Source organism: Streptopelia decaocto, assembly GCF_964273445.1.
Source record: "Streptopelia decaocto genome assembly, chromosome: 2".
In the NCBI taxonomy this organism is placed as follows: domain Eukaryota; kingdom Metazoa; phylum Chordata; class Aves; order Columbiformes; family Columbidae; genus Streptopelia; species Streptopelia decaocto.
The window spans coordinates 23,380,458-23,399,681 of NC_138655.1; the positions used below are offsets into that span (position 1 = coordinate 23,380,458).

The following is a 19,224-nucleotide window of genomic DNA, read 5'->3' on the forward strand; positions in this document are numbered from 1 at the left end:
CACATCCTATTCTCTCCCCCACGTCCTGTTGAGGAGGGGAAGGAGAGAGTGGCTGGGTGAGCAGCTGGCCAGGGTCAACCCATTACAAGAACACACAAAGTCAAAATATTTTGTTCTTTAAAATATTTGCTTACATTTTTAGCACTCCAAAGCACTATCACCATACTAAACTCATGCTGATCTAACCTTTATATTGTCATATTATGTATTCAGAGTCATGCCAGACATCTCAGAAACCATTCAAAAAAATAAATATTGCAATTTTACACATTTTTCATAGTATCCATTAAAATCAAGTACAGTATCCAGTACAAGAAAGATGTGGACGTATCAGAAAAAGTTTGTTGGAGGGCTACCAAAGTGGTTAGGGGGATGGGGCACGAGCTCTCTCTTGGGAGAGAGAGACAACTGGAGTCACTCAGCCTGGAGAAGGCCGTTGGGAGATCCTGCTGCGGCCTGCAGCTGCCTGTTGGGAGGGGACAGACCAGAGGGGGCCAGACTCTTGTCAGAGGCTTCTGTACCCTGAGGATTGAGTCACAATGGACACAAACTGAAAGACAGGCAACTCCAAGCAGGTCTGTGGGAAAGCTTTTTATGGAAGCTCTATCCTTGGAGCTAATTCAGCACTTGACTGGACAACACCTGGAGCAATCTGCTCTACTTGGGATTGCTTTGAGCAGGGTGTTGGACTTGTGGACACCACCTCCAGAGATCTTTCCCAATCCAAGTTACTCTATGAATCTAAAATGTTATTAAACTTGTATCAATATAGGACAATAAGTTGATGTGTGTATGACTTTCAATCTAAAATTCAAAACTATTCTTATTTTGAACAGGCTTGGCTTCACTCAGGAAACACACTGAAACTCCAAGTGAAAAAGAAAAAAATAACCAACAAGTTCACTTGAATTCAATTTGTTCGCCTCAAACTTAAAATAAATATGGGGCTGTTCTCCCAATATTAAAATACCATCTGCCCATCCCCATAAGGTGAAAAGCACCACAATCCACAGGGTTATTATAGGCTTAAAAGAAATAACGCTTCTGATTAGGTACTTGATAATGCCCCATTTTCTAATAGTGTCACCAGTTCACTCAGTCCAGACACCTTAACTGAAAAGATAAGGAGTCTAAATTTAAGATACACCCTCCCCAATTAAATGCCACAGGCTTGAAATTTTACATATGTTGCAGTCTAGAGATTAGTGACCCCAGTGAAATATTAATGTGTACGTTACTGTGCCAACGAAAATGGTTATGCAAGCACACTATAAGAAACATCATAAATTGACTTTCTGTACTCTGTCCTCTTGCGCATCCGTTTCCAATCTTAAGTCACATAAACATGCTGTAAATGAGTACATTTTATGAAAAAATACAGCACAAGTTAGACAGTGCTCCTCTAATCAGTAGGTATCTCTTATGTTATAAAGACAATTTAATGTCATTGTGCCTTTCATCATGTAATACTAATCAAATCCATCTCTGATTAAAAAAAAAAAAAAGCTTGTTCAAATGGTTTTTACCTTTCTTATATACAAATGCTTCACAAATACTAATAAGGTTACTTTCACAGGACCTTCAGAATATACAACTTCATCTCCATTTTAGACAAGAAATTATAATTGAAAAGAAAGGCCCATACGAAAATAATACACTAATTCTGGAAGACCATTTGAATGCCAATTTTTGAATGTTTAGCATAGTAAAATACTTCACAAATAGAAGTCTAACTCCATTTGCTTTAACTGGAACCATAAATACTGAGAGCTTCCGCAAAATACATCCCCACTAAAAAAGCTCCCCATCAAGTACAAGGAACACATATTTGGTGTCCATGTGTAAAAACTTCGAAAGTGTTTAATATCAGATGAAAATTCCTAGAAATTGAACTCAATCAAGAACCATTTTTTTTTTTCCTCTTCTTCCCAACTCTTCCCTTATCCATAAAATATCTTCAACCTCTGCCACAAGAGGTAAACCTACTGCAAGTCTTCACTACAAAACAGTCATCCCTATGGTACCTCAGCTTTGTGCACCAAGGAAGGTGCCCTATAGGAATAAAACCAGTACAGGATTCTTTAGCTGGAGATCTGCTACATATATCCAGAAGATAAAACCAAGTAAGACTGTCAGAAAATTTCATTTCTGGCTCTCTGAGCTAGTCACTCAGCAGTTAAATGCTCAGTAACAGCCAAAGTCCTGCTGGTGTCCTGGCTGGAACTAGTACACACAGCTGGCTGTTAACATCTGGGAAGTCTTTACTGAGCCTATGTATCCAAAGATTTCAGACTTGACTGAGTCTGGGAAGGCCTGCATGCCAAAAAGACAACAGGTACTCTTCTGATCAATAGGTGTCCATAAAAAACTTCAAGTTGCAGCGAGTTCCTTTTAATTTGCTTGATGACTTAAAAATCATCTTCCTTCTAAATTCTGTTTTCCTACCACTACATGACACCTTCAGTTTACAAGTCTAGCTAGTCACTGCAGACGCCACTTGTCTTTCATATCCGAAGGGAAGGCTCCTGGGTACCAAACTGATTTGGAACTCAGCAATACACCCGGTACATGGAATAACAGCGCTGTCAGAAAGTTTATATGAAATATCAAATGTTGATATAAATAAATGAATAAATAGCTGTGCAAACATACCTTCTCACCCATGATTATGGGCATCAAGTGGTCTAGTAAATTGAATTCTGCCACAGGAATTATAATAGTACACTTAAGAATAGTGAATGTTGTAAGTCGAGTGGGAATGTATTCCTCCAACGATGCTACTTCTTCTGAGCTCGGCATAGTTCTATTTCCATCCACAATATCTACAATAAATGAAGATTACATGTGTTTGACCAAAACATATAACATATCTCCTACACTTGTTGTTTCAGAAATGATTAGCAAAAAATGGAAACCTTCCCTCCCTCACCCTTCATAGCTAATGATTTTTTTCCACACTGGTTCCACCTTAGGCTAAATGAAATTGTAACTTGACTTGCCTTACTTTGAAATCTGTACAGTTCTTTTTCAGAAACTCATGTTAACACTTTACAATAGCTTGTTTTCATGCATTTTTATCCTATATAACTATTACTTCAAACTAATAAATACATACTAACAGGGATACTTTCTTCTCCATAATCCAAAATTAAGCTAGAGTTGTTAATTAAATAAGCCTCCATTACTCAACAAGAGGCTTGGGATTGAAAAAAAAATGGTCTCCAAAGTGTCTGAAATTATCTCGGAGGTACATCCAACACTGAGGGGGTATAGTGATTAATTTTATCTTTATTTTGCTTTCTGGAGTCATAAAATGCCCTGGCAGATTTAGACTTTAACTATGTGGAAGCTGCACCTTCAAGAGCCCTGAATTTGGCCTGGTTTAATTCTGAATGTTTGCATATATGCAATAGGAGCAAACCTGGCTTAGTTCTGCTGTACGGTTCATATTCATGTTCCAGAGCACAAACTATCATTTTCATTATCCGGTGTACTGCACTGCTATCCAATCGAAGATTGAGTGGGCCCACAATGAGGCTTTTTGTAGACATCTCCTGAACATTTCCAAAATCTTCACTCTTTACTGATGAAAGGTCTTGCTGATTCCCAGAAACTACAAGAAGTTTTATAAATAAAAACAAATTACACCGAACAATTTGACATCAAAATTATCAGCTACTTTTGTTTCAAACCCATGATCACAGACTTACATACAGAAAATATAACAATGCAAATTGAACACATAAATACACTGTGTCTAGTTTAACAAGTGTAAACAAACATTATTCCTGTTTAATGCAGAACAAACAGGGCCAAGAGTCCGCCTTGCCTTTGAGAGCAGCACAACTCAGGAACCTTTCCACTAACTTGGCATCTTTCAAGCTTGGGACGCTGGGAAGGTGTCCAAACTATCTCCCAACTTCTGTGGCAAATTAACTCCCAGGTCCCAATGACAGCTGTGCTGTTGAAAACTTTCTGTAGTTTACCACAAAAATACCTACCCCCACCAGTCAAGGAAAACGTGTGCCATGAAGAAACTACAGATATGGGCCCTTGAAATGCAAACTGCTGCTACAAAGGCTGGAACAGCAATGACAATCACACTCTATCATCGTAAACCAGACTGACTCTTCCTTCCATTCACTGACAAGGTAAAGCATGGGCAGCGAGAATGAAAACTTCTTCAGTCACTATCTCAGAGTCTCTGCATTCACAAGATCTAACACCTCTGCACTCAGAATAGCAACTAGTATACCAATTATAGTTGTCATTTCTCTGATATACATGTAAGGTAATGAGGTAGACCAAAATCACACATTCTCTGTATACAGACTACTCATCAGCTGTCAAACAGTATGACAACATTTCCCTAAACATATCATACGGAAATTCTTCAGTTAAATTATGCAAATATCAGAGGCTGTTGTTTCCCTGTTACATTTGCCTTGTAAGAAAACCACCTCACCCCCCACCATATTTAGTTTGCAGAATTTCACTCATATTATTTTCAAATAAATCATCACTTCGACAGAGCCTTCATTGCTTTGACACAAGCGCTAAACATTAAATGTCTTGCTAACCATTAAACAAACAGTCTGACAAAATAAACATCAAGATTAAATGGATTCTGAGACCACTTAATCTATAAACATGAAACAGTTCTGAGATAAATTGTAGGATGACAGCTTAATTCACTCAGTGAATCTTGATAGCACACACTCCTTAGATAGCACAGTACTCCACAATCCACCCAATCAAAGCTGTGACAAACAGGAAAGCCAGGAAACGCACAGCCGTTGGCACCAATTTCACCTCGGTTTCCACAATTTAACTCTTCCGTAATTGCAGAGCTGTCCATTTGATATGTTCTCCTTGTACTTGTGACCAGCTAAGCCACAGAAACCAAAGGCTGTGTAAGCAGTGCACTTCCATGATGGTCCTGAAGAGTAATATTTTTCAAGTGATTTCCAAACTCTTACCCAATATGGATTTTGCACACATACTCAATGCAAGATAGATTTCATTCCTCTTTTCACCCATCTGCCTGGACACACATCAACCTATTTCTTTGAATAAATCTAATAACCTCCTGCCTTTCTGTTACAGTAATAAACTAAAGACACCTATGCAGAACTATGGCCTAAAAACCACAGGAAAATCTGACAATTCCACAGTCTCCCTCTACCAGCTTTCTCACTGACACAATCTGTCCATACTCACATAAATGGCAAGACAGGCTCAGCGTGTCAGCCCAGGCTGCGGGAGCTGCAGCTGCTGCACACAGTTGACCTACCCACTTTGTCAAAGAGATGTAGGATCTGTCATCTTCTGAGTAGCTGAGGCTTTGTGGTTAAGTAGCCTGGTATGGTACACTTCATAACTTCAAAGCAAATCTTTATTTTAAAACAACTGGAAGAAAGCATGTTTTATTTCTGGTTGCCTGAGAGGAACATTGTCATGCTTCATCCTCCAGTGGAACACTCCCTTTTTCCTCCCTCCTTTATTGTACTCGTTTGAAACAGTCTTTTTAGTGGAGGAGGTGAGCTTGGGTGGAAAGGAAGGAAGGATAGGGGGTTTTTCCCTAATCTTTAAATCGTACTCTATAAAACGTTCTTGCTTCTAAGCACTGGCAAGGAAAAGGTCCCTGCATAAACAGAGACTACGTCCAATTTGACACAGAGCTCATCTAATGCTCTGCAGGCCTTTAGAGGCCTGTATGATCAGCAGAACAATTAACTTAGTCCCCAAAAGCCCAACAGAAGTTGATGGTGAGAACATTTATATTCTCTGCTTCCCTTGGTGTTTTGTTTACCATTTCTGAGAGGAAGAAGAAAAAAGAAGAAAAAAAAAAAAAAAAGGACAAAAAGGACAGAGATACTACCTCATGAAATCTATTAAAATCTTCAAATGGAACTGAAGTTACAACCATTTTAATAAATCCTGAAAAAGATGCTTTTTTAAAAAGCCCGCATACAGCCTGCTGTCAGGATATGCTTTACTTTATATGCAGTTAACATGCACTTTTGTCCTCCCAATTCTAAACAGTATCCAGTTCAGATTAACATTAAAAAGTGTAAAAAAAATAACCCACGACCTCACATAAAGTATCAAGGCCAAAAGCCTCTAGAAGTAATAACAGCCTCCTTTTTCAAAAAGAAAAAAACACTCATTTTTATATATTGTATGTATATGAATAATATACCAAAGTGAAAGCATTTATACAAACCACTTTCTGGAATAGTTCCGTTTAATTCTAACTAAGTGCAAAGAGAATGTGATCGAAAACCTATTGGTTCTACAGAAGCTGGTGATCACAGGTTAATTTTCAAACTTCACAGATGCATAAAGGAAAGTAACATCTGATGACTGCGTCTTCAGCTCTCTGTAAACCAAGTCTAATCCCAACTGACAAAAAAAAAAATCTTCAAATGAGAGTGCTGCACAATAAACTTGTCACCAAAATAGATAGGCAGACGTTATAAACAAAACATTACTTCAAAAGTACACCCCGCTAGGTCCATAGGTCATGCAAATCACCGATCAGGGAACTGACAGATTATACAGTGTTTCAGGGAAATTACTGTTTTGTATTGAAATACAAAGTAAAAAACTGAAACAAGCTGGAAGGGAAGAACAGGCAGAATTTCTAATTAAGACTACTGTCTTATTTTCATTCAAAATACTAAAAGTTATTAAGGCACATCTATAAGTGAAAGATGAAACTCCTGAGGTTAATGTTATCCATGAGGCACTTGCAGTTTAATCAGTAATCGTACGCTTCGGGAAAGGTTAAAGGGGCAAAGAAGGTGTCAAACCAAAATTGCCTTGACAGATAAAAATCTTACAATCACAGTAACTGCCTCCTATAACTTAAGCTGGGTAGGTTTTTTAACTGAAGTTGGTATGCACTAATTGTAACTAAAAAAAAAGTTAACTATGTCAAAACAAGAAATAGCGAAATGTAAACTTTTACATAAATACTTTTGTATAAACACCTAATATTAAAAATGTAGCAAGATTTATATTGATTTTAAAATCTTGAGGTATTTATACCTTCATTGTAAATGATATAATTTATACCTATTTGTTCATGTTCTATTTAATAATTACATACTTTACTCAAAATATGGAAAAACTAGCTAGAACATAATTAACAGAAAATGTCCTATTTGCTTTTCTGAGGAAAAAACTATCCAAAAATTTAAGGGTTTAAGTTCTTAATTCTAGCGCTGTAACAACCATTTAAACTATTAATTTAAAAATTAATTATTCGTTCTTTTATGTAGTCAGGTAGCTTACAGGTAGTAACGCTGAAATCAAAGAAAACAGCAAGACTTGATATGAAGCCAAACTACATTTTGTGAGGTGCTTACCTGGTGAATGATACAGGGAATAAAAAAAAAAAAAAAGCACACGAGTTCAGCCGTTTCTGAAAAGGCTTAGATATGTCATTAAATTCCTCATGCATTCATAGAAACAAGACAAAATACTCCACAAAACCTATTTTTCCTCATAATCAAATAAACTGTGCACATTCAAATTTCTATATCAAGAAAACAGGAGATAAGATCTTCTTTTGCTCTCCATAAATGTTCTACATGCAATTAAACAGCTTTTTCTTTGTTAGAAACAGAACTAGACTGCAGTAGAAGCTTGACTTAATGTACATTTTCACAGCTTCATGTCACACCCACATTACACAGAAAAAACGACTCAGAGCCAGGAAAGAACTGTTAAATTACCTAGTGTATCTTTACTATTGAAGGCAATGGTACCTTTTATTTCTTTTTATAAGCTTTGCCTGATCCATTCTCTAACCAAACTTATAGTTTTTCTTTCCTACTACTTTAATACTTAATGTCCAACAAATCCAGAAAACAAAAACACTAGCACTTGACGCTTCTCTTACATAAAGACAAAAATGTGCAAAAAACCCAGGTAAGTAAGTTGAAATACGAGGCAGAGACAGAAAAACATTCAGTCACAAAAGAGCAAGAAGTTCCCAACGCATGCTCACAGAAACAGCATCCATGATAATAAATGCACAGGCGGTGAAGAAAGTGTTACTCAAGCAATAAAGCTGCACAGCAGCAACTGTAGAAGACAATCTTCCCAGAGGTAGAGAGGAGACACATAGCGATTCACAATAAGAACATCTATATAAAAATATATACAAATTACTTGTGGATACATTAACTCCTTTGTCCTGGCTTTTGTGACACTCAAAAAAGTAGACATACTTACTACATTGAATCCACTGTATTCTCTCAGCTTTAGAAAAGAACTGATAGGCATCTCAAAAATTATTTAGAATTAGCCAATATCTATGTATGCATGGCCTAGGCTAATACTTGCTAAAAAAAAAAAAAGTGTTCAGATGTATATTTAAAGACTAATTCTCCACACTATGACCCTTGCATTTTTCTTCCCAGGAGAAAATGACAGTCCTTTTCATCTTTTGCATACTGAGGACAAACTTCAGTCTTCAACCAGGGTTTCAGAAAAGTTTTCCCCCTCCTCCCCAAAGTCAATAATGACAACTTAAAAAAAAAAAAAAAAAAGACATCAGACTGTCCTACAGTTTAGCTACTGATATCATTGTGATTACTTATGCAGGGAAAAAAAAAAGAACAGTAACAATCAATAGCCAACCAAAACAGCCAGCCTCCAACACATCAGTGAAGATGTAGCCATTTTAAGGATGAACCTGACAGTAAATCTAAGGTAAGTTAGAGGACAGCTGCTGAAGGACCAGTTGGGCATGAAAAGTCTTTGTTTTTATTATTTAACAGGGTAAACAAAGATAAATAAAGGTACCTTTGCCACTGGTGCTTTCCATTGTGTACAAGTAATCCATGTAGAAAGCCCCGAATCTCTGCATTCCAGCTATCTCTGTGTACGTCTCCTACCAACAAAGCAAAGCAAACAAAGAAAATGTTGTATAAGGAAAGAATCTTGAGATTACCAGCTGATAGGTTGGTATGGGAGAGGTATTTTTATGTTTGGATTTGTGCATCAACACACAGAAAGGCTTATCAAAACAAAGGACAGAGGTTATCCCAAAGAATTCACCTCTCCAATAGGTAATGTAACTTCTATTTGTGGCCACACAAAGGCACATCCATAATTCCAGTGGACATGCTGACCAATTCATCAATATCATCCAGTTAATTATTACCTTTAATGGAGTAAATATTCTTCACTTGACCTCTTGCAACCAACAGATCTGCCTAATTAAATACACTGAAAGCTGAAGCTCATTCATTCTGGCTTTGTTATTTAAGGAATACTGCAGTTTTATCTTTAAACAGTAGGAAACATATTAAGACTTTATGCCATCGTTGGGATTTATATATAACATAATCTATTATTAAACAGCAAGTTCACTTTCCCTCTTGCCAAAAACAGGCAAATCATAAAAGCATCGAAGACAGGCAATGGAAAGAGCAAAGCTTAAAACTAAAACACACTATGGGAGATGGCTGAATATGTATAAGTACTTGTGATTTCACTAATTAATTTCATTTTTATGGTATTCTTCAGGGTTAGACTACATCAGTAGTATTAAAAAGTTGAAATTATTTAAAATAAATTAGATATATTCAAAATTGTAAATGGCTTACCTGTACAATCACACATAGAACTCTACCTATGAACACACCTGCAAGGGACCACCTTGGTCACAACATCCAGTCTTTAGTAATTGCAGACAGTCAGGGAATAAAGTGAGAATAAAGCTGGACTGCACAATTCACAAGAACAGAGACTATCGGTGTCTGAAAATTTGTCTCTACCAAGACTTCATCTAAGTACATCTAAGTACATCTAAGATAAAGCACATTGACAATAAAATGAACACTGAATGAAATGAAATGATCTGGTTTCCAAGACACCACTTATTGGTTTGAAGACCATTAAGTACTTGCTAGTTGGGATTAAAGTGGTATGTGCTGGTAAAGCTTGGCCTTTTGCCAGTATTCTCTCATATCTGTTTTTCTCTGCAGGTGTTCTGTAGTCAGTGCTTTTGGAAACTATGGCATTAATTCAGGTTTTGGGGTAGTACAGGAGTTTGAGGTTTGTTTGCACATGGTTTTGTTTTGTTTTTAAACAGGAAGGTTTACTGTTTGGGTTTTTTTTTTTTTCCATCTGCAAAGTAAGATTCAGCTAAACATGACAAAGTAATGAAAATCAGTCATCTAATAGTACACAGAACTAATCATTAGAAATCCATTAGATAGTATCAGAATTTTTTTTCTGAGAAAAAATGTAATTTTCTGACCTTATGATGAGCTGCATCCAATATAAATTCTGCACGAATACTGTTATTTTCTGGACTTCTATAATCAAATAGTGAATTGGTAAGGTATGTCATCCCTTTTGCACTCAAGTTTTCTCCACAATTAAAGAAATAGGCTTCCTTCATGACATAGCAGAAAATAACAATAAGGGAAGGGAGGAAAAAAAATACAGTCAAGTTAACAAAGCAGTTTCAATTCTGTCGTAAAACACTAATGATACCGTAGGATTGCTCAAGAGCATATGAAAGAGGGTACCTCGGTTCCAGTCACATATTTCATTATGAAGTTACGCCAATTAAAATTATTTTATTCAAATAACGCTGAAGTTCCTGTCTACACCCTCCACATTTTCAAGTTAGTAAAAAGGTCCTGAGCTAGTGAATATTATACAACCATGATCTAGAACATACTAGTTTCATTTTAACAGAAAATAACTGCAGGTCATTGTTCCTCAAATTCTACCCCATTCTCTTAACTATACGCAATCCTGTCACTACATCTTGCATTTCTCTGACTGACCAGTGCCTTCGAGATGCTTTATCTATCCTCTTCATGATAAGCAGATATTGAAATGTATTACCTACTTGGTACCTTATCACTTTTCTTTATTCATCTAGATTTTTACATGCTTCTCCATATTCCAAACCCTCTGTCCTCCTGATATCAACACAACTTCTCTATCAAGAGTTATTTTTCTAAAAAGGTTATTTATATGAGATTGATTTTTTCCAACTATCTATTCTCAATCACATACAACACAGCTGGAACCTACATGAAAGGCACAAAGTCCCAAGTATAGCAGTACAGAAAGGGAGCAGGTGAGGCAGAATCAACATCACCACCATTCTCACAAAAGCAGAAATTTGCTTAAATTCACACCCCAGAGGGTGGCAGAAACATGAAAAAGAGCGGAAAACCAAAAGTCCCTTATCAACTAACCTACAGGAAACTCATTCACTCACCCACCCCAGTCCAAAAATCACTTCTCACATCCCCAGCCACATCTCCCTGTATCTCACAGGGCCAGAAGAGCATCTGTTGCAGTTGGTTCATCCTTGCTCCCCAGCCTGCCCTTCTGGAAAAAGGTGGTGCCCACCCATCACGGCACACCAGTCAGCGTGTGTCCCGCCACACCTCTGAAATCCCAACAGTGTCACACTCTACAGCTGTGTAAGGATACACAATTCTTGTTTGTTTTCTGTGCTGCATGCAGCTTGAGGCAGATGTCAAGCGCATGCTGCTCTCCCAGGGGAAGTATAAGAACCTGTCCCATTATGTCTATCATAGTACTGTATATGAGCATCTTCCAAATCAGGAGAATCGTGACATTAATATACAGTCACTTTGTTTTCTTCCACATTCTTAATTTTTTTTTGCCTTAAAATACTTTAAGACTTCACGGAGCACTAACATCAAATTAACAGGTCTGCTGTTGCCTGTATTGTTTTTATTTAAACACAGATAGTAATTGCTGTACTCCAGGGCACAGTTTAGGGCACTATTCTGTCTATAGTTCAATCAAAAATCCTCATTCTTGAATGTAGAATTTCATGCACTATTAAATATTTTAAGAGTAGTTCACATGGATAGCTGATTTTGTCTTATTAAGCAATTCAAGCTTTGCATCTATTTAAAATACAGAAATTAATAAAGTTTCAGTCCTTCACTTGATACTGCTCTCATCAACCTTTTTGAAAAATGAGGCAAAACACGCATTCACTTTCCATTCCTTCCCTTCCAATCTTCATTTGATTTAAGTACTTTCAAAGGCTTTCAGCTGTGTTATTTGTTATACAAGATCAAATTATGCAAATATCCATAAAAGGGGGGTATTAGGGTTGTGAAAAAAAAGCCTTACATTTTACAGCTTCTCACTCTTAGATATTTGTCTTCCCAACTGTAAGGAATAGACATTGAGTTCTATATTCCAGTGACACATTTGAAATGCTTAAATCACAACTGGTAACAGTAGCCTTTCCAATTCTTGCAATCAAATCTTTCAACAAAACATACCAGAATTACTTATGCAGCAAGTCAAATGATATTTCAATATACTCACTTCATCACTCCTATTCATGTTCTCTTCAAAGTCTTTAATTCCCATAATTCCTTTAAGGCACATAGCTTGGCAACCAACAAAACCTATCTGGCAATCGAAGAAAAGTTCACCTTTCATAAGGACCTAGTGAGGGGGGGAAAAAAAAAAAAGTGATATTTTAAAGAATTCTTCTCCATTAGAAATAGAAAAGATGGAGAAAAGTGAACCAAAATATGTTTAGGTTTATATATTTAGAGCTTTAACAAATAGCAAGTTAATCAAACAGGGCACTTAGAAGGAAGGGTTTACTTCAGTGTCTGATTCCTATAGAAATTCTCTTAAGTTTCTACTGCTGTCCACATGGTTGTTCCACTAAACACATCCAATATAATAGAATATGAAAAATCAGTAGTGCAATAATTTCAAAATATTTTATTAGTGATTATTTCCTACAATATTTATAATGAAGCAAAAAAACCCTGTCAACAGAAAATTACCTCAACTGTGGTTCCTTCTTGTTCCCAGCACAGAACTTCTTTTGATTTTACTTTCTGAGGGCTGTAGTAACTACTCTCAGCTTGCATTTCAGTGAGCTACGAAACAATAGGATAAACACCTTATATAAGTCAATATTAGTATAAAACTGTGGTAATGTCATTAACATCCAGGACTGAGGAAGACAAATTAAACCATGGGCCAAAATTTATTAACAAGCAGGAAACAGGTGCAGTTAAACAGCTGTAACACATTATCCATGTTAAAACTCATATTCAACTTCTAGTTGAAGTATGCGGTAACAGAAAGTTTTATATCCACTACAGTATTTTCAGTTTGCTTATCTAAAGGGAAACTATGTGATAAGATGAAACAGATATACAGCTGCAATACTAACATAATACAAAATTAGCTTGTAAATGGCTGTAAAAATTAATAAATAAAATACTGATTCTTCTCAGCAAATAATTAAACACCATGAAAATATTAAGGAAACATTTTGACTACAAGCCTACTCATTTTGGCTGATTGTCATGGCAATTGAGAAACATTCATTTATATTTTTGCATGATTTTGATATAAAAATTTTGAGTTGGTAAAACACATATGTACGGGTTAAAAAGCATATAACCTGCAGTTTAGAAAAAGGAAAAAAAATGGCACAAAATGAAGGTGTTATGTTCTGCATTAAAAAAATAATTAAGTTCCTTTATATTGAGTCAAATTCTCATTTTTATATAAAAATATGCACAAGCTCTCATTTTCAAGAGTGGATACACAATGCTGTTGTTTCAAATTAAAATTCTGTAAACCAAGAAAATGGAATTTAAAAAAATCACTGATCACCCTTCAGCTGTGTGCAATTATTGCAGAAGAAAAGCAATTAATTGATTAAAGTAACTCAGACATTACAAGAATCATTGTCACCATTATTAGAAACTGCTACATTTAATTTGGCGTGATAGCTGGAATGATATCAACTGTTCGGACTGCTAATGCAGAAACTTGACTTTATTTTTTAACCAAAATATGAACTACAAATTAATGCCAAAAATTCTTTGCATGCAACCAGAACAAAAAATTCTGTTTTCCTCCTGAATGTATTAGTACTGTACATCGCTTCACATTTAAAATTTAGAGAATGTAGGATGATAAATTTTAAGTAGCTTTTATCACTTCCTAATACAAAATGTGTAAGGTTGACAATGAAACATTAGGAAAGCCCAACCCAGTTAAAAAAATAAGTTCTAACTACTTTCAATGAGTTTTCTCATGAGAGGAAAAAGTGCACAAAATTACTACCGCATGACAAAGCACAACAGAAAGCAGATGCTGAGCTACAATGAATGAGAAATGTGAGTTTTGGTTGTTGGTTTTTTGTTTGTTTTTGTTGTTGTTTGTTTGTTTTAAAGTGGTATACTAGGGGTATAATTAAAGGAGAAAGAAAATATATTCTATTATTTACTTTTAGCCTTTAACAAAAAAAAAAAAAAAAAGGAAGGCTGAAGCAAATTGACACAACACAACTGAATGTTTGATGCTTTACATTCTCAAATTTTGCAATCAGATTTGCCAGAAGACTTCAAGCTTAAAATATTAACGTCCCCACAGAACGCCTGCAGCTCTCAGAGTCACTTGTCTCATTTATTCTGACAGCTGCTGAGCAGCTAAATGCTCTGCTGGGCCACCAAACACAGCTCAGAGAAAGTCACCATGAAGCCCCTCAAATCCCTTCCTTGGGCACAGACAACAAGTCAAACAGGCAGAAAATGGGTAGGGAGCTACTGATGGCATCGTGTGTATGATTAGGCACATAAATGTTGTACAAGGACTATGAAAGCATTTCAGTTCATCTGACAGGCTCAATGTCAAAAATCCACCTTGGTTATTCTGCTGCTCACAGAAACAGCATTAATTCCTGTTCTGAAGAGTTCTGGCCTTAATGTATGTTTAATTCTAAATCAAAGACTCTCCTTCTGTTACAGTTATGCACAGATTGCATATATTTTGGGACATGTTGAAAGTATTTTGCTAATTCAGAATTTTAATTTTTAATTGTCAGCACATCTCAGTATCTCATTCAGAGTCTCCATATTCCCTTCTGCAAGTTTACAAGAGGAATAGAGAGAAGCGCAGCAACTGTTTTGAGATTTGTTTACAGAAAATACTCAAATATTTCTCTACATACATAGTTTATAGTACATGTATAATTTATCCTTTGCTTCTTTAATTCAATTTCAATCTAGGGAAAGTAATTTCAACATTATCAATTTAAAGTCAAACCTGCACATATTATAGTCAGTCAAGCAGTTTCCCTTTAAAATGAAAATGTTTGCACTCAAATTCTAGCTCAAATGGCAAAAACACTTTACATTGCAATTAACAATACATTATGATATAAGAAGAACTTTCAGTATTCACATTTTCTGTTATTCATTAACATAACATTCCCTGTCTCAAATCAAAACCAGTATAAAGCACTCGGATAATCTTTATGCACTTTCTCAACAAGCCAAATAAATCCTGTACAAGACAGAGAAATACTTACCTTAAAAGTCACCGTTGCCTTTGTACAGTAAAACCCAACTGAAATAACAGGATCCTTGAGGGACTGAGATTTCTGCTGATGTAGCATCGTTTCATCATCAGTTCCACTAGAATCGTTCTCTTCATCATCATAACTCACAATAGCAGGAACAAAAGACCAAGCCCAAGAAACCCATCCTTGTTGCTGGTCGTCATCTTGATGCAAATAAGGATCTTGATTGACATACTGTGCAGGATATTGCATTACTGAGCTTGTTTCATCTTCTGCACCTTTTAAAATGAAAGCTAAGTCAAGTTCCACATCAACCATGCCAGAAAATTAATTTATTTTATTTAAAATTATAGTATAGGAAATTTATCTAGGACAGTGTTCCACAAATCATTCACTAATAACTGGTTTATAATGATAAAAAAGAAGTAGAATTTTAAAATTTCTGAATATAAGTTTCCAAAGACTTGTTTGATTCATTAACATTTTCCTCCAAAACATATTAAGGGTCTTTGCAATAGTTCTATTATTGTACATTTGCAGCAAGACCAGAATTAGTCATCTATACCCCATGCTGTCAAGCCTTCTTCCATTAACGCCCTTCTGAATTTCAAATTAAACCCTAGTAATTATATATTACAATATTATTTTAAATGCCAAGATCCTATTCTTACAAGTTTGAGAGCATTTTGTCTTTAGACTTTTAATCTAATTATTTACATATACATTTGTGCAAAGGGAGAAACTATAAGAAAAAACACTCATGAGAACTCTAGCACATGCTTAGAGGTGAGGACGCCTCCTCCCACAAGGGCACAGCAAGCTTCCCTCCTGATCCCTTCACAAAACTGCCTCACACATCAAATTTCAATCCAGTGTAAATCAAGAAACACAGGAGAAGTGAACATCCAGTGCTGGGAATGGCCAAGAAGGGAAACTGTCAGATGCAGAAGGAAAAAGAATTGATATGGAGCATGACTGCAGTAGCTCAGCCTAGACTGCTGTTGGCAGGCACAGAAGAGATGGTGGAAGGTCTGCCAAAAGAGAAGAAATCTGGAGGTGTAGGACCAGGGTTGTGCATAACGTTTGGCCTACACAGCCATAAAATTCAGCCATCATTTAGCGGAACTCTTGCTGTACCATGTGTACACACAGAGACAACAGTAAAAGATGCCAAATAATAGTTCAGTTTATAATGTTTATTAATATTTTGGAAGCCAGTGAAATAAGACTAAGAGCAGCTAGACTAAAATGGTGCTGTCTATATAGTGTGAGATAGATGGAAAAAGAGGAAGATACACCTATCTTTATCACTAAATTCAAACTACTACAACACTATGTAATCAGTCAAGTTTTGCAAAAAAATGCACATCAGCCTAGGAAGCAACCCACAACATCCTCTAAACACTGCAAAGCAGAAATACAATGTAAATTCCTTTATAACAAGTAATGCATGAAGGAGAGTATGTACTTTGGAAAGTTTTAACTAACCACACCAAGCACTGCATCAACTGCAAACATAGGATAGTGAAATATAATGATAAAATCCCTATGTTTTATGTATGTGAGTTTGTTAAAGGACAAAATGCTCCTACTCAGCTTTCTAAATCCATTCTTGCCAACCACCCACAGCGAAATCCCACTGGAACAATCTTGCTTCACAGTGTAGGACAGTGATTCCCGTTAAGAAACCCATTTGATACATATTACAAGATTACAGTGCCACTGCATCTCATTGTTTCCATGTTCAAATCATTTTGATCTTCAGAAATTCACTACCTGATCTTTTAAAGAGCTTGAGAAGCTTACCTCTAAGAGTCTGGAAACTAGTATCTCTCACGGTAAGTCTGGATCTAACCTGGCGGACAGTTACTCTCTTCCTATTTGTTTTTTTTCTGCCTATATTAGTTTTCAGCCAGATAAAAGGTTGATCCAGCCAACCTGTGGCTACATAAACGCAAGTGCTGGTTCTAGGGGAAGAGGGAGGGAATGCGTTGCCATCCCCGCTGGCAATAGCATGAATTTTCATCTGGTTGAATCAACCGTGAAACTGCATAAATGAAACCTGGTAAGTACTTCAAGACCCAGATGTAGATGTTCATTCTCATATCATTAAATAACGTAGATATTAAAATTCATTTCCTCATCCATATTTTACAAGCTACAAGTGAAAGAAGCTACTGCAAGCTCACAGCTAAGAAGACATTATTATTAAATTATGAATACAAAATTTATGGAATAAATAATGTTAAAAGAAAAGAAACAATGACAGTTTTGGTGCTGACCTTGAGAATGCAACAGCCCTTAAACTTGTCCCTGCAGCATGAACTGTCCTTGAAGAATCTCAAATGCAGTAACATACATTCTTTCAAAGCAACAAATATATTCAAAGGAAAGTCATACAGAAAATATTTATAAGTCATGAGCAATATGACTTATATTTATTATATAAGTCATGTGCAATATGTTTATACTATTGAACAGCTGTGTTGCTACACTGGATTTTATTCGAAAGAATACTTGGGAGGGTATATAGCCAGGAAAGAAGCTCCAATAACAGAGCTACATATGAGTGGAGGTTAAAAAAAAAAAGGGGGGGGAACAAAACAAAGGGAAAAACCAACAACGACAAACAAACCACACACAAACAAAAAACAAAACAAACAAAAACCACCAAACACCAAAAAACCACCACACACAAGACCAATAACAGACTGTGGGGCTTACTGCATAGGTCATTTACCCCACAAAACACATGAAAACATGATGAGACAAAATGATATTATGTACCCTGGTACAAAGATTGCATGTATATCTCTACCTCTGTAACACTCACGAGCAGACAGAACAAGTGCTGGGACAAGAAAAAGACACAGAAATTGTAATTAGCACGCACAACCTTTTATCCTGACATCAGTCAAACTGGGGATCATTTTCTTCAGTATTTAGGAATTACTCCTCTCTATCCAAACTCTTCAACACAGTGCACAGCTGCATTTCCTCAGTCAAGTAAGGATCAATAACTTTCAGTTCTCCCATTCTATCCTCTGTCCCCAACAACTAATGCTCACATAGAGTTCCTTGCTGTCATAAATTATCTGCACCTGGTTTTCTCAGACAGTTCGGATCTCAGATTCAGCCTAAAGCTGGCAAAATATTAAACTCTTGATCTGATTTTTGTTCCATTAGTACCCCAAAAGAATCTCCTGCTACTGTTCTTACCACCAAGTTTTCAATAAGGAACACTTTAGCCCATTAAATAAATTTCATTTCATAGGATCTATGCAACTTTTTATTCTGCTAAGTGCTGTAGAAGTGCTAACTGCTCACATTCACAAAGGTCTTTTTATTTTAATTTAGTTTTTGAGAGTAAAGATCATGACAGGGTCAATGTGCTTTACAAATATTAGAAAATCTCACAATAGTCCTTTGGGATGGAAAGGTACTGTTATTATTGCCATTTTACACCTGGGAAACATGCTTCATATGCTGGAATCACATCTGTCATGGATTTCATTTCATGACAGAAAGAAAAAAGAAAAAGAAAACTTCCATGATGCAGAATCTAAAGGCAAGCAGAGGCGGCAACGCCAGGAACTATTAAAACCACTCTCAGAAGCTCAGTAGCTCATACTGCTCGTGATTCCAGCTTCTGTCCCAAGCTGCTCCTCAGCATCTCCAACAACATCATGCAGCCCCATCTGAGCTGTCTGCATGCCCTGCTCCCCTCTCTCAATCATACAACTTTTGATCTCTAGTCCCCTGTTTGTATTTCTTTGCCCAGCAAGTGCCAGACCTCCTCTACTTGAGCTTTTTCTCTTCTTCAAACCTCTCAGACCATTGTTTACTTAACCAGC

General features: G+C 36.4%; 1 protein-coding gene across 10 annotated transcripts in view; it reads right to left on the minus strand.

The window, feature by feature from the left end:
* The window catches only part of VPS13B (vacuolar protein sorting 13 homolog B), a 455,756-nt gene that overhangs the window by 381,953 nt on the left and 54,579 nt on the right, over window positions 1-19,224 (minus strand). For 9 of the 10 annotated variants that reach the window (XM_082046868.1, XM_082046872.1, XM_082046866.1 and 6 more), the window contains 7 exons: window positions 15,380-15,648; window positions 12,834-12,929; window positions 12,358-12,480; window positions 10,280-10,417; window positions 8,818-8,905; window positions 3,422-3,613; window positions 2,653-2,822 (listed from right to left, as the gene is read on the minus strand). In XM_082046868.1, coding sequence (XP_081902994.1) covers window positions 2,653-2,822; window positions 3,422-3,613; window positions 8,818-8,905; window positions 10,280-10,417; window positions 12,358-12,480; window positions 12,834-12,929; window positions 15,380-15,648 — 1,076 coding nt within the window. The remainder of the gene's footprint in view (window positions 1-2,652; window positions 2,823-3,421; window positions 3,614-8,817; window positions 8,906-10,279; window positions 10,418-12,357; window positions 12,481-12,833; window positions 12,930-15,379; window positions 15,649-19,224) is intronic. The other variant, XM_082046869.1, reaches the window with a different exon arrangement.